The 22,790-nt window shown below is 41.3% G+C and overlaps 1 protein-coding gene across 8 annotated transcripts in view; it reads left to right on the top strand.

Moving 5' to 3' along the window:
* fat1a (FAT atypical cadherin 1a) overlaps positions 1-22,790 on the top strand; it is a 185,649-nt gene that overhangs the window by 129,028 nt on the left and 33,831 nt on the right. For all 8 annotated transcript variants that reach the window (XM_078397687.1, XM_078397679.1, XM_078397661.1 and 5 more), the window contains 5 exons: positions 195-4,265; positions 8,458-8,654; positions 13,141-13,294; positions 17,001-17,234; positions 22,267-22,656. In XM_078397687.1, the coding sequence (XP_078253813.1) occupies positions 195-4,265; positions 8,458-8,654; positions 13,141-13,294; positions 17,001-17,234; positions 22,267-22,656 (5,046 nt within the window). The remainder of the gene's footprint in view (positions 1-194; positions 4,266-8,457; positions 8,655-13,140; positions 13,295-17,000; positions 17,235-22,266; positions 22,657-22,790) is intronic.

The raw sequence follows: 22,790 nt of genomic DNA, 5'->3' as shown, positions 1-22,790 counted from the left end.
TGTGATGAATGTAACACTACTGACGAGGATGAATTTCGAACAATAAATGATCCTGCTCTGAGTACTTAGGCTTTGCTGAATTTGCCATTCATTCCCCAGCACAAACTACTACCCTATTGAATTAATGTTAATATGTCTTTATTATTCTATACCTTTGTTTTCATTACATATTAATCTTTATTTGCTTTTTACAGGAAATGCTGGTAACAGCTTTGCCATCGATCCAGTTCTGGGAACGATCACGGTTGCTAAAGGTCTGGATCGAAGTACACGGGTGCAGTATGAACTTATAGTCAAAGCAACTGATGGAGGAAATGTTCCAATGAGTGCCATTACCATTGTCCGCATCTTGGTGACTGTTTCTGATAATGCAGCACCCATGTTTGCAGTGAAAGAGTACCATGGAGAAATAAGTGAAGGGGCCACCATTGGTAGTTTTGTTATCCTGATAACTGCATCCAGTCAGTCATCTATTATTTATGAAATAAAAGATGGAAATACAGATGGCGCATTCAACATCAACCCTAACTCAGGAGTCATCATTACTCAGAAGGCACTTGACAATGAAGGACTGGCTTTCTACCGACTCATTGTTCAAGCTACAAATATGGCCGGGTTATCGACTAATGTCACAGTTTTGATACAGCTGCAAGATGAAAATGACAACATGCCAGTCTTCATTCAGTCAGAGTATGTTGGAATCATTAGTGAGTCTGCCCACATCAACAGTGTTGTTCTGAATAACCAAAGTACTCCACTGGTAATTCAAGCCACAGATGTTGATGCAGGATCCAATGCTCTTCTGGTTTATCACATTGCTGAGCCATCTGCCCAGAAATATTTTGCCATTGATTCCAGCACGGGTGCCATTCGTGCAGTGCTGAAGCTAGACTATGAGCAGACTAATATTTTTCATTTCACCGTGCAAGTGCACGACAGTGGAAGCCCACGGTTGTTTGCAGAACATGCCGGAAACGTTACCATTCATGTGATCGATGTAAACGATTGTCCCCCAGTCTTCGTGCAAGATTTGTATGATGTCTCTCTTCTTGTGCCAACATATAAAGGTGTGAAAGTGACTGTCGTAAATGCCACGGATGCAGATTCTAATTCAAACGCGGATCTAATATACTCCATAATTGATGGTAACATAGGTGAGAAGTTTTCCATAGGTGTAAAGACAGCACTTATTTCAGTGCAGAACACTACCCATTTGAGAAGCCGATATGAACTTACAGTCAGAGTTAGTGATGGCAGGTTTTCAAGCACAACGTCGGTTCGAATAAATATAAAAGAAAGCAAAGAAAGCCACCTGAGGTTCACACAAAGTTCGTATTTTGCTGTCGTCAAGGAAAACTCCACAGAGATTAAAACCATAGCCATTATTACGACAATGGGCAATGAAATGAATGAGCCATTATTTTACCACATCCTTAATCCTGATAGAAAGTTAAAAATAAGTCACACATCGGGTGTTCTGGCAACTACGGGAATTCCGTTTGATCGTGAAGTGCAGGAAGTGTTTGATGTAGTGGTTGAAGTTAGCGAAGAAAAGAAACCATCAAGAGTGGCTCATGTGGTTGTAAAGGTTACCGTTGAAGACATTAATGACAATGCTCCAATTTTTGTCAACCTGCCTTATTATGCGATTGTCCAAGTTGATGCTGAAATAGGCCATGTTGTTCGCCAGGTCACCGCTATAGATAAGGATATTGGTAAGAATGGAGAAGTTTACTATTATCTCAAAGAACACCATGAGCATTTCCAGATAGGACCATCGGGGGAAATATCCCTAAAGAAGAATTTTGAACCCGACCTCTCAAATATGGAGCATGTTATTGTTGCTGTTGTGAAGGATGGAGGGGAGGTATCACTTTCTGCAGAAGTTGAAGTGATCATCACCGTTATAAACAAAGCCATGCCTGTATTTGAAAAACCATTCTACAGTATTGAGATACCTGAAAATATTCAGCTGCACACCCCGGTTGTACATGTTCAGGCTAATAGTCCAGAAGGCCCCCGGGTAATTTACAGTATCACAGATGGAGATCCTTTCAATCAGTTCACAATCAACTTCAACACTGGAGTCATAAATGTAATTAGCACATTAGACTTTGAAACACATCCAGCTTACAAGTTGACTATACGAGCAATGGACTCACTGACGGGCTCTCACTCTGAGGTGTTTGTCGACATTGTGGTGGAAGATGTCAATGATAATCCGCCAGTGTTTGCAGAGAGAAAATATACTGCCACTCTGTCTGAGGCCTCGGTGGTGGGCACGCCAGTGGTTCAGGTCAGTGCTACAGATTCAGATTCTGGAATAAATAAAGTCCTTTACTACCAATTAGTAGAAGATGACACCAAAAGCTCGGAATATTTTCACATTGATAGCTCCAGTGGTCTCATATTAACAGCACGGATGCTGGATTATGAACATATTCAACAGTATGATCTCCTTGTCAGAGCCTTGGATAATGGAAAGCCCCAACTTAGTAGTGACATTATTGTGACTCTGCACGTCACTGATTTGAATGACAACCCACCACTGTTCAATGAACTGCTGTACCAAGCATCAATAAGTGAGCCCATAAGCCGGGGGCATTTCGTGACGCTAGTGCAAGCCTCTGATGCAGATGCTTCTGATGTGGAGAAACTCCGATACTCGATTGTGTCTGGCAACGATCATACAAATTTTGCAATAGATAGCAAGTTGGGCATTATTACTATTGCAATCTTACCCAAGCAAAATCTGGAGGCAGTTTATAATCTTGGAGTAAGTGTATCAGATGGTGTTTTCAGAAGCTCGGCAAAAGTTCTGGTAAACATTATGACTGCTAATTTTCATCATCCAGTTTTTGATCAAAGTGACTACGAAGTAGAATTGGCGGAAAATTCGGAAATTGACACCCTTTTGATTGAAGTAAAAGCAACCGATAAAGACTCGGGTACATATGGGCAAATAAGTTATTCCATTGTGAATGACTTTGCAAGAGATAAGTTTTCTGTTGATCAGAGAGGAAAAATTTTCACCTCTGAGAAATTGGACCGTGAAAATCCAGTAGAGAAGGTGATCACTATCAGTGTTATGGCAAAAGATGGTGGAGGAAAAGTGGCTTTCTGCAATGTCAATGTGATACTCACTGACGAAAATGATAATGCACCTCAGTTCCGAGCTGCAGAGTACAAGGTAAACATTGGTTCGTATGCTTCAAAAGGATCTTCAGTCATTAGAATTGTAGCTTCCGATGCTGACGAAGGTAGCAATGCAGATATCGTCTACACCATTGAAGCTGCTTCCGACAATGTTGAAGAAAACCTCCAAATTAATTCATTTACCGGTGTCATCAGCACCAAGGAAAGTCTGGTTGGATTAGAAAATAACTTTTACACTTTCTTTGTCAGAGCTAGAGATGGTGGAATTCCACAGCTGGACTCGGTTGTCCCTGTCTATGTAAGAATACTCCTACCAGAAGTTCCTCTTCCGCTATTTCCAGAACTATTCTACACGTTCGCTGTTTCTGAAGAAATTAGCATTGGAACTGAGATTGATTTGATCAGAGCAGACAGTGATCAGCCCTTGATTTACAGTCTTGTGGAGGGAAATACCCCTGAAAGTAACATGAATAAAATATTCACGATAGAACCCGATACTGGAAGGTTGAAAACTGAAAAGTCTCTTGATCATGAAACGACCAAATGGTACCAGATTACGGTCATGGTGCAATATAATTTTAAGGAATATGAAGTAATTTCTAACGTGGATGTAAGCATTCAAGTGAAAGATGAGAATGATAACAAACCCATTTTTGATTCTAATCCTTACGAAGCATTTGTTGTGGAAAATCTGCCTGAAGGAACCACTGTAATTCAAGTAAAAGCTTCAGACCAGGATTCTGGAGTGAATGGCCAGGTGACCTACAGCTTAGCTCAACCTCAGGATCTTGACCATGTGCTGGACCTCTTCACCATTAATGGCGAAACAGGTTGGATAACAACCCTCAAAGAGTTAGATCATGAGAAACAGAAGAAGTATAGTCTCATAGTGGTGGCGTCCGATCATGGAGAAAAGGTACAGTTGTCAGCTTCGACATTAGTCGATATCACTGTCACTGATGTGAATGACAACCCTCCTCGCTTTACTGCTGAAGTGTACAAGGGGACAGTGAGTGAAGATGATCCACCTGGTGGAGTGATCGCTATATTGAGTACAACAGATGCTGATACTGAGGAAGTCAACAAACGAGTTACCTGTTACATTACAGGTGAGGACTACACTCGAATATTTTGCTTATTGCATTGTTCCAAAAAGGATGCTAACTCTTGTGTTAAGAATGTATGTATAAACTAAATGCAGCTTTCTCGTAGAAGAAAATTGCTGCAATCGGATAGGCAAATCTAAAATCATATATTTAAATTTATTTGCCCAAAACCAGGATCAGGCCTCCCCTTAACCTCTGGGGTTTTCGAGAAAACAATCCAAGTTAGTACCATCTATCCTTGCTGCTGAATCTCCCCAATCCAGGCAGCATTCTGGTAAACCTCTTCTGCACCCTCTCCAAAGCCTCTACATCCTTCCCATAATGGGGTAACCAAACTGCACGCACTACTACAAATGCGGCCAAAATAAAGTCAAATAGTGCTGCATTATGAGTTTCTGAATCTTATATTCAATGTCCTAACCAATTAAGTGGGCATACCTTGTGCCCTCTTTACCTCTCTATGTACTTGTGTTTGCCACTTTCAGGGAGCTACAGACTTGGACCTCAACATCCTTTCGTACGTTTATGCTTTTAAGAGTTTTGCCAACAACCAACAAGCACCACCTCGCACTTCCTCTTAACAGCCTTCCCTCCACTAATTTCTATAACTGATCTATATCCTGCTTTATACAATCTTCCTCACTGTCTGTAGCTCCAGCAATGTTGGTGTCATTTGCAGACTTACTAACGAACCCATTTATGTCCAAGTCATCAATCTCAATTACAAACAATATCAGTGCCTATGTTTGGTATTTGTCAGCAGCAACGTCATTACAGCGCGGAAATAGGCCCTTCGGCCCACCGAGTCCGCACCGCCCAGCGAACCCCGCACATTAACACTATCCTACACACACTAGGGACAATTTTTACATTTACCCAGTCAATTAACCTACATACCTGTACGTCTTTGGAGTGTGGGAGGAAACCGAAGATCTCGGAGAAAACCCACGCAGGTCACGGGGAGAACGTACAAACTCCGTACAGATGGCGCCCATAGTCAGGATCGAACCTGAGTCTCCGGCGCTGCATTCGCTGTAAGGCAGCAACTCTACCGCTGCGTCACCGTGCTGCATATTTGGTTTAAACTTATTACTTTTTTACTTTTGACAAATAAAAGAATGCTAGAGATCTCTTTACCTTGAATAGTCCTCTAAAACATGTCTGTTTTTAAATATTGACAGTTGGCCAAATTTTCAGGATGAATGGTACCCAATCTTTAATTGTGCCTGGACAAATTGCTCCTTCAGCACATTCCTTATTCCACTGCCCCTTGTTATTCTTACTGTTTGAGTTTAGAGACGTATGTGAGATAAACAGTGAAACTCCCTTGAGTTGACAATATGGACCATGTGTTAGATGTTCCCATAAGTTGCTGCCAAATTGATACAATGACAGATGGTCACAGAGGTACTCTGCATTGGCCCCATTTAATCCCTTCACTAATTTCAAACCACATCATGTTTACTTATCTGTTGATACTGTTTTACAAAATTATTTTTGACTTTATATCTGTAAAAATAATTACATTTTAGATTTATATTTTGTAGAACTCTTTAATGTTTACCCAATGAGGGTTTAGCTTAATTAGACAGACTCTATGATTACTTATTGAATTTTGCTTATTGCAACATTTCCAATAGCAAGGAGACGGAGATAAAGTATAAATAGTGTTACCAATGCATTGTAATTGATTTGTACAAAGGACTTTAAAGGGAAGTAAAGTTCATTTGTATTATTATGTCTGTAGTTACGTTATTAACTCTGTATCTTATCTGCAAGGCACGAGACCAGATAATGTTATCAGCATCCTCTGCCATGGTACATCTCCAGTTTCAAATAATCCCAGGCAACTACCTATCTAACTATCCCAAGCAAAAGTTAAAAGTTACAAAATTTGGTTTGCCATTGTCTCTACGGTGATTGAGTTGCAATCTAAAATTTGGGGAAAACTCTCATGAAGTTTAAAAAAAACTCATAAACACTGTTGTGTTTCAAAGTAGAAGTGGGAGGATAAATCTTTTCAAAATTTAACATAGAAAACATAGAAATTACATGCAGGAGGAGGCCATTTGGCCATTCGAGCCAGCACCACCATTCATTGTGATCATGGCTGATCATTCACAATCCGTATCCCATGCCTGCCTTCTCCCCATATCCCTTGATTCCGCTAGCCCCTAGAGCTCTATCTAACTCTTCTAAATTCATCCAGTGAATTGGCCTCCACTGCCTTCTGTGGCAGAGAATTCCACAAATTCACAATTCTCTGGGTGAAAAAGTTTTTTCTCATCTCAGTTTTAAATGGCCTCCCCTTTATTCTTAGACTGTGGCCCCTGGTTCTGGACTTGCCCAACATTGGGAACAATTTTACTGCATCTAGCTTGTCCAGTCCTTTTATAATTTTATACGTTTCTATAAGATCCCCTCTCATCCTTCTAAACTCCAGTGAATATAAGCCCAGTATTTCCAATCTTTCCACATATGACTGATCCGCCATCCTGGGGATTTACCTCGTGAACCTACGCTGCACTGCCTTAACAAGGATGCCCTTCCTCAAATTAGGAGACCAAAACTGCACACAATACTCCAGATGTGGTCTCACCAGAGCCCTGTCCAACTGCAGAAGGACCTCTTTACTCTCAAACTCAAATCCTCTTGTTATGAAGGCCAACATGCCATTAGCCTTCTTCACTGCCTGCTGTACCTGCATGTTTACTTTCAGTGACTGGTGCACAAGGACACCCAGGTCTCATTGCACTTCCCTTTTTCCTAATTTGACACCAGATAATAATCTGCCTCCTTGTTCTTGCCGCCAAAGTGGATAACCTCACATTTATCTACATTATACTGTATCTTCCATGCATCTGGCCACTCAATCCACCTGTCCAAGTCACCCTGCAATCTCCTAGCATCCTCTTTGCAGTTCATACTGCCATCCAGCTTTGTGTCATCTGCAAATTTGCTAGGGTTACTTTTAATTCCATCATCTAAATATATATTTAGTGATTTAATGTCACCTGTACACTAAAGAATATTGTGGACAGTGGAAATAATTAACTTTTTTTATTTGTATATCATGTTTTTCCTTGCTGAAAGTTTTCCAAAGATATGTAGGGAAAAATAAAATATATTTAGCGAGACCAAACGTAGACTCAGCAACAGGTCTTCCTAGGCCTTCGGGATCTACCAGTTGCCAACCATTTCAACTCCTTTTCCTATTACCAGACTGGCCTTTATGTCCTGGGCCTCCTCCATTGCCAAAGTGAAGCCTCACACAAATTGGAGGATTTTGCTTGGGTAGCTTTAAAACCCAGCGGTGTGAACATTGAATTCCCTAATTTTAAATAACTTCATCTCATACTCCCCTCCCTCCCTCCTCACCCCTTTCCTTCTCCTAGTCGTTTTACCAGTTCCACAGTTCTCCACGTTGTTTTTCCTGAGACCACACTTTCCCTAGCCAACAATGGACCTGGCAATGCCCTGCCTGAGGCCATTTCTGATTGGTCCTGGTCATCTCTTACCTCCAACTTCTCCTCCCCACCCCCTCCTCCTCCCTACCCCCTACTTTCAGTCTGAAGAAGGGTCTTGACCCGAAACGTCACCAATCCTTTTTCTTCAGAGATGCTGCCAGATCCGCTGAGTTACTCCAGCACTCTATGTCTATCTTTGCTTTCTGAGTTGGTGTTATGGCAGCTGAAATGGGATGACAATTGCCTTGTTGTATTTGAGCTCAAAAGGTGAAATTGAATAATGGATCTAATAGCCAATGCCACTCTTGTGTCTCCTCATACATCACACCATCATTACAAAGAATGTGGGTTTGTATGTTTGCCCATGAAGTTGGAGTGGCCAATGAATCTCTTCATGGACATGAGGTAATGCAGCTGTGCTTTCACATCAGCATTCGCTGGATGACCATCAGAAACATTCTCATAATAACATTTATTTATTAGTCTCAGTTGCTGGAACAACAACCTCTGAAAATTTCATGGTGCCTAACTCGATTAATTGCTCACAAATTTATGCAACAGCAGATGCTGTGCAAATGTTTCCAATATGCTTCAAAATTTCTCCTTGCATTTTTATCTGATCAAATTAGTAACAGATGCTGATGATTAATTGGTGGCTCTGTTGTGCTCTTGTTGATAAGCAAGGTATGTCGGTGATCTTTAATAACAATTTTCAAATCAATCTTCAGATGGTGATCTTCTGGGACAGTTTGCCATTGAGCATATTCAGAATGAATGGAAAGTTTATGTCAGGAAGCCTTTGGATAGAGAGAAGAAGGATCATTATCTTTTAAACATTATAGCTACTGATGGAACTTTAGTAGCCAGAGCAGTTGTTGAAGTTAAAGTCCTTGATGCAAATGATAACAGTCCAATTTGTGAAAAGGTAAGTATTTACATTTCTTGTTTATTGTTGTCAATTATTGATTAAATGCTTAGTATGTTTGGAAACAAAGTGCAGAAAATAAAGTTACAAAGATCAAAATGTACAAGGACCACAACAAGATGGGTTGGAAAATTGGGAATACATCCTTAACACAGGAGAGGCCCATTCAAGGGTTGCACAATGGATGGGAAGAAGCTGTTCTTGAATCTGGTGGTTTGAGAATTCAGGCTTTCGTGTCTTTTGCCCAACAGGAGAGGGGAGAAGAGAGAATAACTGGTCCTGGAATAAATTGGCCGCTTCCCCATTGTAGCGTGGAGTGTAGAGGGAGTAGATGGGGGGGAAGTACTGGTTTGTGTGATAGATTGGGCTACATCCACAACTGTCCGCAATTTCTTTCAGTCTTGGGCAGAGCAGTTGCCACAGCAAGCTGTGATGCATCCTGATAGAATGCTATCTGTGGTGTATCTGTGGAAATTGGCAAGAGTCATTGGAGACATGCCAAACACCCATCTGCCAATGATTTCCCAATTACAATCCAGCATTGCTTTCCTCGCAGAGTCCAACCGTGTTGTGTGAAGTTATGTCAGTTACCCAGTACTAGGGGATAGGGCATCTTGGTTGGCATGGGCGAGTTGAGCCAAAGGGTCTGTTTCCGTGCTGTATGATCAGCTCTATGATGAGCAAGCAGATTTGAAATCAGAAAGGCCTAAATTAGATTAGATCCTTGGGGCAGATCAGAAGTTTGTTTGAACCTTCAACAGGTAAGAGCAGGTCAAGCTCACAGAACAGCCACGAGAATCATAGATAGGTATTGTTCTCAACACTTTGTGTAATTATGTTATGTTGCACAGGGCCTTGGTATTGAGGATAGGCCAGTATTTGGCATGCTGAAGCTGGAAAAGCCAAGTTTGTGCATAGATCAGTGATAGCTATGATAGGCACAGGCAGCTGGTTGTGCACAGTAGGTTCTGGGCAGTTTTGCAAAAAGGCTAATGCTGTGGTAAATTCACTTTACAATGCTATGCGTTGAGGAGACTCCCTTTGGCTCAAAGAAAAAAAAGGTTGATGCCAACTTCTATTATTACTGTATTGTTTTGATTATTTATCATTCTTCTACTTTGAGGGCACATTATAGCACGTTTGCAAGAGCAAAAAACATTTCACTGTTTAATTTCTATCATCAACTTGAAATGTCTTCCTTAGTTTTTATTTCTTTAGATCCTCCTTGTTCTGATCTGCCCAGAAGATCTCATTTAAGCCAGATTCCAAATCTGCGTGCTGATCATAGAGTCATACAGACCCTTCGGCCCAACTCGCTTATGTCGACAAAGTTGCCCCATCTGTAGTCCCATTTGCCCATGTTTGGCACTATCCCTCTAAACCTTTTCTAACCACGTACTGGTCCAAACATCTTTTAAAGGTTGATATTGTAACTGCTTTAACAACTTCCCCTGGCAGCTCATTCCATATAACCATCACCCTCTGCGTGAAAAAATTGCCCCTCGGATTCCTATTAAATCTTTCGCCTCTCTCCTTAAACCGTTGTCCACTAGTTCTTGATTCCCCAACCCTGGGGAAAAAGACTGCTCATCCACCCTTTTTATTCCCCTCGCTATGTTATACACCTGCACAATTATCTCTCAGCCTTACCGTGTTGCAAGGAATAAAATGCTAGCCTGCCCAACCTCTATAGCTCAGGCCCTCCAGTCCTGGCAACATCTTGTTCCGTGGCCACTTCTTCTTCCCCTGCCCACTCATTGAGTCTGGAGTGGACTATTCATAATCTTGGCTTCAACTTGCACTCCACAGTGGCCTTCAGAAATGCATCGTATATCTGTGCTGTCGTCAAGACTGTCTATTTTGTGTACCATTTCCTGGCTCAGTTACGGTCACATCTTGCGTAATTTACTCCAATGTTACCTCTAGATTTAATGATATTAATGTTCTTTGGAAAGCCCATTTTCTTTTCCTCCTTCCCCATCCTGTAAACTTCGAGTCAAAACTTTGCCGCAGTCAACCTACTTCACCTTCAGTTGCTATCTTGCTTGCATTCACCCCTGCCTCTCAGCTTAGCAAATCTCAGTGGCCTCCAATACACCTCCCTACCTTTGTGATCTTCACCTACAGTGCAACCTTCCAAAATGGGTGCAACGCTCCAAATCTGGCCACCAATGCACTCTGTTTTAATTTTACCGCCATTATCAGCTGTTGTTGCCAAAGCTTTTATCTCTGAATCCTTCAGGAAGACCTTTCTGATATTTCTAAAACACAATAATCAAGCTTTCATATATCTGTTCTAATATATCCTTATGTCATAAGGTTTTAAATACTGTTCAAGGACAATTTTTAAAAAGTTTCACTTTGTTAAATTGGAGACGTAAGGAACTGCACATGTTGGAATCTTGCGTGGAACACAGTGCTGGAGTAACTCTGGGTCAGGCAGCATCTGTGGAGGATGATCTGCCTGACCCACTGAGTTACTTCAGCAATTTGTGTTGTACTTTGCACATTTACAATATTGTGAATCTAACAATGTCTTGTAAAATGTTCTCATTAGTTTCACGAGGCACCTCAATTTTACATCTACCATCAAAAATACACCATGTCACTTGCCTGTAAAGCAGCTGTTTTCTTCATTATCATCAATTCCCTCTCGATGATTGTTATGGCAGCTTCAGCTTCCCTACAAAGACTTTGTGCTTACCGTTGACGAGGAACGGGAGCGATACTTTCTTGACGCAAATAACAACAGAGAGATCTTCAGAACATTTCAGTTAGTTAGTGGTTTATTTGAAGTTGCAATAAAAACATATTAACATATCTTTTGCCATTAACTTGGTAAGAATCTAATATCTTATCGTCGTTCCTTCGTGACCTATACTGACTTACTAGACCTATATCCAGCAGGCACTTCTCTAATATTCTATGGCAGCCAAGATCCCTGTGTCTAAGCTGCTCCTGATGACACACACTAAAGCATTACGTCAGTACTGGAAGAATTTATACTCGTAACCCTAGCCACACCTCTGGGTCTTCCCAGTCCTATACGTATGCTTAATATTAAACTCAAGACAACCTCTTGATGTCTAAAATATAATACAACAGGATACAAAGTAATGCAATATGCTAAAATAGCTAATAAACACAAAATGGCTCCTACAATGATATTTCTGATCTTCAATGTAAATAAAATCAGTTATAATTTGAACGATTAAGTCCAACAATTAACCTCCAGACTGGTTTTATTTCTTTGTCCTTTGGAGGGTAAATTCCCAAAATGGTATACCTTGTTCCTGAAATGATACATTCCAGGATGGAATTATTATGTTTCAATTTATGGCCAAACATTCTTGAGGGATATCGTGCTTGGCCTTGTTGAAGTCAGACTCTTATTTCATCAAAAGGTCAACAAGCAACATAAATCCACACATGTTTGCAATATTCTGTTCCATCTGTATTATGACTTTATATTGATCCATGTTAAATATCTGTCAGTTCCCTAGCACATATGCTGAAAGTATGTGACCAGAATTTTATAGAGGTTGCTATATAAAGTCTGGTGGAATATGGATTATCCAGATTATGTTAACTTTTGAATGCAGATGTGCTAATCTTATACGTGCCCACTTCCAAATATTCCACAGTAAATTCCTGTGCTCATATTTGAATTGAAATGCTCTAAGCCAGTGCTTCTTAAACACATGCACCCTTGAGTCTTTATCACAAAATTCCATTCACCCTCAACTAAATTTTCTTATGTTTTTTGGTAATTTTCGTCGTATTCTCCCTTGTGTCTAATTATATATATATCAAGTCATTCACCATGCACCCCTCTAGTTTCATTCACCCTTGGGTGAACCATTCAGTTTAAGAACCACTGCTCTAAGCACTAAATTAGTTTCTAATAAGTAATTTATTCTCAGCAACAGACATAATACTGTATCATTATTGTCAGGGGTCCAAACATGACTGGTCAAGTTTTCTTAATCAATTTTGCTTTTAACTTCATAAAAATTTAATTAGAATATGTAAATTATTACAAAATCTATAATTTTAAAACAAAGACTAATTTGTGCATCTAATTGTTCCCTGCTCTTCATTCACTATTTTCTAAATCTCAGGCATGTTTTCAGCTTTACATGTGCGATGTTGTGGAAGTCTACCTTATTTTTTTTAAATATCAGTGTCACAATTAGATCTTCAGCAACATTAGTACAGTGGCAGCTAAACTGTAAAGGGGAAACTTGTGTGGTAAATGAAGAAACAACAGCTCAATAAACGTTGATAGGGGAAAATAAAAAAGGCAAACTAATTGGATTACAGATCACAATTTATAGGCTTTTAAAATGTTAGCTGTCAATTATGGATTTGTTAAAATCATGATAGTCAGAGGGACCTGTGCTTACAAGGGTTTTTTTTGTCAAATGGGGCACATGGATGAAAACTGGTATAATTAAGATATAAAGTATCCTATTTTCTTTTTTAGACACTCTACACTGAGACCATTGCAGAGGATGTTCCTTCTGCCAAACTAATCCTTGTGGTTTTGGCTGAAGATGCAGATATCCGTTCGAATGGAGCAGTCACTTACACGCTCCATGGAACTGGGGCAGAGAAATTCAGATTAGATTCTGTCACCGGTGAGAAACATTTTGACTACAGAAATAAATTGTATTTTTGTTTATTTTGCTTCCTCGCACTCTGGGAAGATATGGTGTGATGCATTTCTCATTTGCCATGGTTGTATGGAAATCTCAGTATTCTGAGAATTAATTGTTAATTTCTGGAATTAAGAAAGCCAAACAGATTTCATAAGTACATGAATGGAAAGTGGTTAAATAGAGTTTGAATAAGATCCCTCGGAAATTAAAAGCAGTCAACCCAGCGTTGAGCCACAAAAGAGGGGCAAGCTCCTCAATGAGTATTTTCCTCTTCTTGGAAAGACATGAAGGGAATTTGGGACAATTAATAGAGATATCACAAGAACGGTCTGTATTTCAGTCAAGGTGGTGCTGGACATCCTAAGGTATATGAAGGTGGATAAATCTCCGGGGCCAGATCAGATATATCCGAGGACACTATGGAAAGCTAAAGAAGAAACTGCAGGAGCCCTGGCTGTGGTGTAGGACTCATCACTGGACATTGTTGGGATGCCCGAAGACTGGAGGGTGGCTAATGTTTTGCCTCTGTTTAAGATGAGCAGCAAGGAAACGCTTGGGAACTATAAACCAGTGAGCCTAACATCTGTGGTAGACAAGTTACTGGAGTGGATTCTGAGGAAAAATATGCGTTTGGATAGATGGGTTGATTAGGAATAGTCAGCATGGTGTTGTATGTGGATGATGGTGTCTGCTGCTCGAGGAGGTTAAATCGAATGGGATACAGAGAGAGCTAACCCATTGGATAAAGAATTGGCTGCATTGGAAGCAGAGTTGGTGGAGAGTTGTTTTTTGGACTGGAGGCCTGTGACAAGTGGTGTGCCTCTGGGATCGATACTGGGCCCATTCCATTTAGAATTTATATCAATGGTTGTAGAAGGCACGATTAGTACGTTTTCTGGTGACACGGAAGTAACTGGTATCGTAGAAAGTGAATATGGTTATCAAAAACTACTGCAGGGTCATGATCAGCTGGGTAAGTAGGCTGGGGAATGGCTAATGGGGTTTAATGCAGAGATGTGCGAGATGTTGTATTTTGTGAGGTCATACCAAGACATGACCTTCACAGTGGATGGTAGGGCCCTGGGGCGTGTTGGTGACTAGAAGGATCTAGGCATGCAGGAAGTTTAATCACGGGTTCCATGAAAGTTTAATCACAGGTAGATAAGGTGGTCAAGAAGGCATTCATTACATTGGCCTTCATCAATCAGGATATTGAGTAGGGATGTTATGTTACAGTTGCACAATACGTTGGTGAGGCTGCATTTGAAGTATTGTGTTCAGTTCTGGTCACCTTGCTATGCGAAGGATGTCATTAAGCTGAAAAGAGTGCAGAGAAGATTTACAGGGATGTTGCCAGGACTCAAGGACCTGAGCTATAGGGAGAGGTTGGACGGGCTGGGACTTTATTCCTTGGAGTGCAGGGGGCTGAGGGGTGATCTTATAAAGGTGTATAAACTTATGGGGGGAATAAAGAAGGTGTATACACAGAATATTGTTTTCCCAGAGCAGGGGATATCAAGAACCAGAAAACATATGTCAAAGGTGCAGGAGGAAAAATTTAAAAGGATACCGAGGAGCAATTTTTTCCACACAGTGCAGTGGATGTATGGGACGTGCTGCTGGAGGAGGTAGTTGAGGCAGGTGCAATAACAACATTTAAAAGACATTTGGACAGAAAGAAACATAGACAATAGGGGCTGGAGGAGGCCATTTGGCCCTTCGAGCCAGCATCGCCATTCATTGTGATCATGGCTGATCATCCACAATCAGTAACCTGTGCCTGCCTTCTCCCCATATTCCTTGATTCCACTAGCACCTCAAGCTCTATCTAACTCTCTTTTAAGTTCATCCAGTGAATTGGCCTCCACTGCCTTCTGTGGCAAGAATTCCACAAATTCACAACTCTCTGGGTGAAAATGTTTCTTCTCACCTCAGTTTCAAATGGCCTTCCCTTTATTCTTAGACTGTGTACCCTGGTTCTGGACTCCCTCAACATTGGGAACTTTTTTCCGGCATCTAGTTTATCCAGTCCTTTTATAATTTTATAAGTCTCTATTAGACTTTTATAAGTCTCTCATCATTATAAACTCCAGTGAATACAAACCTAGTCTTTCCAATCTTTCCTCATATGACAGGCCCGCCATCCCGGGGATTAACCTTGTGAATCTATGCTGCACTGCCTCAATAGCAAGGATGTCCTTCCTCAAATTAGGAGACCAAAACTGCACACAATACTCCAGATGTGGTCTCACCAGGACCCTGTACAACTGCGGAAGGACCTCTTTACTCCTATACTCAAATCCTCTCGTTATGAAGGCCAACATGCCATGAGCTTTCTTCACTGCCTGCTGTACCTGCACGCTTACTTTCAGTGATTGGTGTACGACACCCAGGTCCCATTGCACTTCCCCTTTACCTTATCTGACACTATTGAGATAATAATTTGCCTCCTTGTTTTTACTGCCAAAGTGGATAACCTCAAATTTATCTACATTATACTGCATCTGCCATGCATGTGCCCACTCACTCAACCTGTCCAAGTCACCCTGCAACCTTCTAACATCCTCTTCGCAGTTCACACTGCCACCCAGCTTTGTGTCATCTGTAAACTTGCTAGTGTTACTTCTAATTCCATCATCCAAATCATTAATATATATTGTAAATAGTTGCGGCCCTAGCACCGAGCCTTGCGGCACTCCACTCGCCACTGCCTGCCATTCTGAAAAGGACCCGTTTATTCCTACTCTTTGCTTCCTGTCTGCCAACCAATTCTCTATCCATGTCAATACCCTACCCCCAATAGCATGTGCTCTAATTTTGCTCACCAACCTCACATGTGGGACCTTATCAAAGGCTTTCTGAAAGTTTAGATACACTACATCCACTGGCTCTCCTTCATCCATTTTACTTGTCACATCCTCAAAAAAATTCCAGATTAGTCAAGCAGGATTTCCCCTTCATAAATCCATGTTGACTTGGACCAATCCTTTTACTGCTATCCAAATGTGCAGTTATTACCTCATTAATAATAATTACCAGCATCTTCCCCACCACCGATGTCAGGCTAACTCGACTATAATTCCCAGTTTTCTCTCTCACTCCTTTCTTGAAAAGTGGGATAACATTAGCTGTTCTCCAATCCACAGGAACTGATCCTGAATCTCTTGAACATTGGAAACTGATTACCATTGCGTCCACGATTTCTAGAGCCACCTCTTTGAATACCCTGGGATGCAGACCATCAGGCCCTGGGGATTTATCAGCCCCATTAGTCTACCCAATACCATTTCTCACCTAATGCAAATTTCTTTTAGTTCCTCTGTCTCCCTAGGAACTGAAAGATAAATGGATAGGAAAAGTTTAGAGCGATATGGACCAAATGCAGGTAAATGGGACTGGCATAGATGGGGCATCTTGGTCGGCGTGAACAAGTTGGCCTTTTTCCATGCTGCATGACTATGATGGAGTGGAAAATATGGGCCATCCAAATTAAAACCTTAAAGATATGTGCTGTATTTTCATTAAATCATATGGCTTCATGAGATAACTGGAGAATATAAAACTACATAGATTTTTGAGTATTTAAATGGGTTGAAAGTCAAATAAATCTCAAATATTAATAATCACAGGCAAAGATTTTTCACTGAATAATTACATATGTAATTGTTTTTTGTTTAAATATTAGGTGAATTGAAAACGTCCGCTCCTCTTGATCGTGAGCAGCAAGCAGTTTATAATCTGTTGGTCAGAGCCAGTGATGGAGGAGGCCGTTTCTGTCAGGCCGAGATTGTTATTACACTGGAGGACGTGAATGATAATGCACCGGTATTTTCATCTGAATCGTACACTGTATCTGTCTTTGAAAACACAGCCAATAAAACACTGCTGACAAGAGTTCAAGCCACTGACTCAGATGCAGGTATGATTAAGTTAATTGGTACTAAATTACCAGTCTGAATACTCCATTGCCCTCAGAGAATAAGAACATTTCATTGGTTTGTTACCAGATGTACATTACTATAAATATATCAACTAGAAATAGGGAAGAAGAACAACAACCTCCCAGTTATGTAAAAACAAAAACAGGATTCTTACTTACAGCTTTTATGCCTGTGCTTCGATTGGGGGCAGTGAAAGCGTTAGATAGAACCAAGTTGTTCTGATAGATTACACACTGATTGTTAGCAATCAGCATGCTATTGATTAATGGGTATATTGACTCGGGCTGCAATAATCAATGGGGAGTGCGTCAGGATAGTAATTGGCCAGATTATAGTAATGCTGTTTTTTGTAAATAGTGCATAAGTCAGGTGATAGCTTAGGGGTTGATTAGGGCACATTTGGCAGGTGAAAGCTGACTGTGAATAGCACTTGTTGAACGCAATTGTCGAAGATATTTACAGTATATGATATTTTAGAATTTTATAACTCGTCTCTCAAAGCAGAATTGCTTTCATGCGACAGTTTAGTAAAGGAATCTTGAGTATGACTAATTATACTTCCTTACCAACAATATTTTGGAGCAATTGGTGAAAACATTAATCATAGTACAGTTTATTTCACAAAATGCTGGAGTAACTCAGCGGGTCAGGCAGCATCTCAGGAGAGAAGGAATGGGTGACGTTTCAGGTCGAGACCCTTCTTCAGACTGATGTCAGGGGGGCGGGACAAAGGACGGATATAGGTGGAGACAGGAAGATAGAGGGAGAACTGGGAAGGGGGAGGGGAAGAGAGGGACAGAGGAACTATCTAAAGTTGGAGAAGTCAATGTTCATACCGCTAGGCTGCAAGCTGCCCAAGCGAAATATGAGGTGCTGTTCCTCCAATTTCCAGTGGGCCTCACTATGGCACTGGAGGAGGCCCATGACAGAAAGGTCAGACTGGGAGTGGGACAGGGAGTTGAAGTGCTGAGCCACCGTGAGATCAGGTTGGTTAAGGCGGACTGAGAGAAGGTGTTGAGTGAAACGATCGCCGAGCCTGCGTTTGGTTTTGCCGATGTAAAGAAGTTGACATCTAGAGCAGCGGATATAATAGATGAGATTGGAGGAGGTGCAGGTGAACCTCTGTCTCATCTGAAAAGACTGTTTGGGTCCTTGGATGGAGTTGAGGGAGGTAAAGGGACAGGTGTTGCATCTCCTGCGGTTGCAGGGGAAAGTGCCCGGGGATGGGGTGGTTTGGGTAGGAAGGGACGAGTGGACCAGGGAGTTACGGAGGGAACGGTCTCTGCAGAACGCAGAAAGGGGAGGGGATGGGAAGATATGGCCAGTGGTGGGGTCCCGTTGTATGTGACGGAAATGTTGGAGGATGATTTGTTGGATATGCTGGCTGATGGGGTGGAAGGTGAGAACGAAGGGGATTCTGTCCTTGTTACGAATGGGGGGAGGGGGAGCAAGAACGGAGCTGCGGGATTAGAAGAGGCCCTAGTGAGAGCCTCATCTATAATGGAAAAGGGGAAGCCCCGTTTCCTGAAGAATGAGGACATAGAAGAATCATAGTACAGTTGTGTGCATGAAACAGACCAGTGCTGAAGGAATAATAAACCCCAACAATAGTTGCACAAAGCCAGAATAAATTGTGGTTTCAACACCGATTTTATCCACATTGTTATTAATCTTCTAGTCCTTTCAGTAAATTTGGAATCATTTCAGCAACAGTTATTCTACAAATATGAAAATTTAACTATTCAAAATAAGTTTTGATATAAGTTGATAAATAAATAGTACCTTAACTTTTCTCACTTAAATTCATTTTGGTGGTATAAATCCTTAGACATTTACAGTTTATCGAAAATGAAATATAGCTTTTAGTCACTGACAAAAATGTGTCAATTTTGGAGTATCTTTACTAATAAAGGGAGATAAAGATTGTATCAATTAATGTAATTGGTTTATTAAAATAGTGCATTGCTTGGACATTAAAGTGAGATATAATCTTACCAATTTACAACTGTGTTGTTGATGGAGACTTGGTATATAGCCTATGTCGCTATCTAAATTAAGAGAATGTTATAAAGTGTTACATATTTTAATTTTTTTAAATTAATTCTGTAAGAAGCATTATTGCATATTATGTGTCACTGGCCATGATTTACCAGGATGGACTTATTCACTAGTACATCGTTCAGTTGGAGTACCATCCATACACTAATTAAGTAATGTATTGTCTGTATCTATGAGAGTTTGTGTGCTGAGCCTGCTTAATTATGTGGATCAGCTTCAACATGTCTAGCTTGTATTTGACTTGGTGGAGAGGGAGAGGATTGGAACAGGTTGCATTAGGAATCATGATTAAGCAATCTACTTGTATAGATTGGTTTAAAGGTAAAGTACTGAGCCACTCAAAGACAAGAGGGCACATCTGCCATAAGATTATTGGGTAATCTTCAGGAAACGGGGCTTCCCCTCCTCCATTATAGATGAGGCTCTCACTAGGGTCTCTTCTACATCCCGCAGCTCCACTCTTGCTCCCCCTCCCCGCACTCGCAACAAGGACAGAATCCCCCTCGTTCTCACCTTCCACCCCACCAGCCAGCGGATCCAACATATCATCCACCAACATTTCCGTCACCTACAACGGGACCCCACCACTGGCCATATCTTCCCATCCCCTCCCCTCTCTGCATTCCGCAGAGACCGTTTCCTCCGTAACTCCCTGGTCCACTCGTCCCTTCCTACCCAAACCACCCCAACCCCGGGCACTTTCCCCTGCAACCGCAAGAGATGCAACACCTGTCCCTTTACCTCCCCCCTCAACTCCATCCAAGGACCCAAACAGTCTTTCCAGGTGAGACAAAGGTTCACCTGCACCTCCTCCAACCTCATCTATTGCATCCACTGCTCTAGATGTCAACTCATTTACATCGGCGAAACCAAGCGCAGGCTCGGCGATCGCTTCGCTGAACACCTGCGCTCGGTCCGCATTAACAAAACTGATTTCCCGGTTGCCGAGCACTTCAACTCCCCCTCCCATTCCCAGTCTGACCTTTCTGTCATGGGCCTCCTCCAGTGCCATAGTGAGGCCCACCGGAAATTGGAGGAACAGCACCTCATATTTCGCCTGGGCAGTTTGCAGCCCAGTGGTATGAACGTCGACTTCTACAACTTTAGATAGTCCCTCTGTCCCTCCCTTCCCCTCCCCCTTCCCAGATCTCCCTCTATCTTCCTGTCTCCACCTATATCCTTCCTTTGTCCCGCCCTCCCTGACATCAGTCTGAAGAAGGGTCTCGACCCGAAACGTCACCCATTCCTTCTCTCCCGAGATGCTGCCTGACCTGCTGAGTTACTCCGTTGTGATTAAATAGATTATTGGGTAATCTTTACAAGAAAGTTAGAATGGAGCCAGGCTGTCCAGAACTGATTAACTTCACCAACTATTTGCAGTTCTTTGTAAAACAAGTGAATTATATCAGTGAATTACCACAGAAAGGAAGTTTGTGCTCAAATAGAATCATGGTTATACAACGTGGAAACAGGCCTTTTGACCCATCAATGCCATCCTATCCATGTATCTGTCCTAATGAATTTTAAATGTTATTGTGCCTGCCTCAGGTACTTCCCCAACAGCTCGTTCCATATGCCCATTGCCTTCTGTGTGAAAAAGTTGTCCCTAGTATTCTTGCTAAATATTCCCCTTCTCATCTGAAACATGCTCTCCAGTTCTTAATCCCCCCCTGGGGAATAATATTCTATGCATTCACCCTATGCATGCCTCTTAATTTTATACAGCTCTATAAGGTTATCTCTCAGTCTCCTGCACTCTAAGGAATTAAGTCCTAGCCTTCCCACCCTCTCCCTATTGCTCATGTCTTCAAATCCTGGAAGCATGCTCGTAAATCGTCTCTGCACCCGTTCCAGCATAATGGAATCTTTCCCATAGCAGGGTGACCAAAACTGAGGACACTATTGATGCTCCCTGACTAATGTAAGGGTTATATCCCTTGTGTTATATGTGGAGGCCACGTCAGTGGATATATTTAAAGCAGAGATAGATACATTCTTGATTAGTATGGGTGTCAGAGGTTATGGGGAGAAGGCAGGAGAATGGGTTAGGCGAGAGAGATAGATCGGCCATGATTGAATGGCGGAGTAAACATGATGGGCCAAATGGCCTAATTCTGCTCCTATCACTTATGATCTTATGATCCTGTGGATCCTTACGAAAGTCAGAAACGGAACTATGACTGCACAAGCGTGATTTTACTATTCGACGCCGAGACCACGTGGGCAACAGTGGGCTTAAAGAATTGCTTACATAAGTGCAGGTTTACGCAAGTCGCCTATCACATAAATCGAGGGGCCCACTATTCCAAACACAGCATCACTGGGAAGGCCTATAACATAATGTCCAGCCTCTGTACTCAATCCCTGATTGATGATAGCCAGTATACAAAATTCTGCTTCACTCCCTCTATCTACCTCCGGTGCCACTTTCAGAGAAGAAATATGCATGCACCTTTTGGGGTGGTTTAAAAAAAAATAAGGTACTCTGTTCATTAAGAATGAAATAAAGTTCAGAGGCTAAAAACAAGACTTAAAATTTGGGACGTATTTTCTCAATGTCCAGGAAATGGATTTATTTTTAATAATTTCATTGTATTTCCAGTAATTTCATTGTTTGCAAAAACTGCTTGTTTTTCTTTTACATTTAGGGGCAAATGGAAGCCAAGTATAACTTTTACCATTACTAACTTGTGTTTGATATATGTGCATGTATAACATATATGAGTATATAAAAATCAGGGAGTATATAATAAATTTTAAACTATTCAAACCTTACAATACTTATGCAAAGTGGTAATTTCCGTTTATTAAGCTTTATAGACATCATTTTTACTCAGGCAATAAAATCATGTACTGGAAGCATTCTGTTTTATTTCCTTTTTAAGCAGACTTTAATGATGAGGTGCTGACATTGATAAAATCCTCTTTTTATTCCTAAATTTTAACACGTAGGCTTGAATCGTAAGGTGCTTTATTCGCTAATGGATTCTGCAAATGATCATTTCTCCATTGATGAATTGTCTGGAATTATCAGTCTGGAGAAGACATTGGATCGAGAACTCCAAGCATCCTACAGTCTCTCTGTGAAGGCCACTGATCAGGGAGCTCTAAAAAAGCTCTCATCCGTATGTACTGTACTGATTTCTGTGCTGGACATTAATGACAACCCACCTGTGTTTGAGCATAGAGAGTACCTAGCAACACTTCCTGAGAATATTCACCTGGGAACTGAGGTGCTTCAGGTATTTGCAGCCAGCAGGGACGCTGAGGCCAATGCCGAGATTACGTATTCCATCATTAGTGGCAATGAACATAAGAAATTCAGCATTGATCCAAGCACAGGTATATCATTATACATATGATAATGTGGATAAATTTGGAAATAATTCAATCAGCAGTAATATATTGAGTGTTGCAAACCGTCTGTAAGGTTGGTGCAATGCACTTCTATTAATTTGCCATTTGATTTCCATCAG

The sequence above is a fragment of the Rhinoraja longicauda genome, chromosome 1 (assembly GCF_053455715.1).
Source record: "Rhinoraja longicauda isolate Sanriku21f chromosome 1, sRhiLon1.1, whole genome shotgun sequence".
Lineage (NCBI taxonomy): Eukaryota > Metazoa > Chordata > Chondrichthyes > Rajiformes > Arhynchobatidae > Rhinoraja > Rhinoraja longicauda.
The sequence above is the reverse complement of the archived record's forward strand: the minus strand, read 5'-3'. Positions and strand labels throughout refer to the sequence as shown.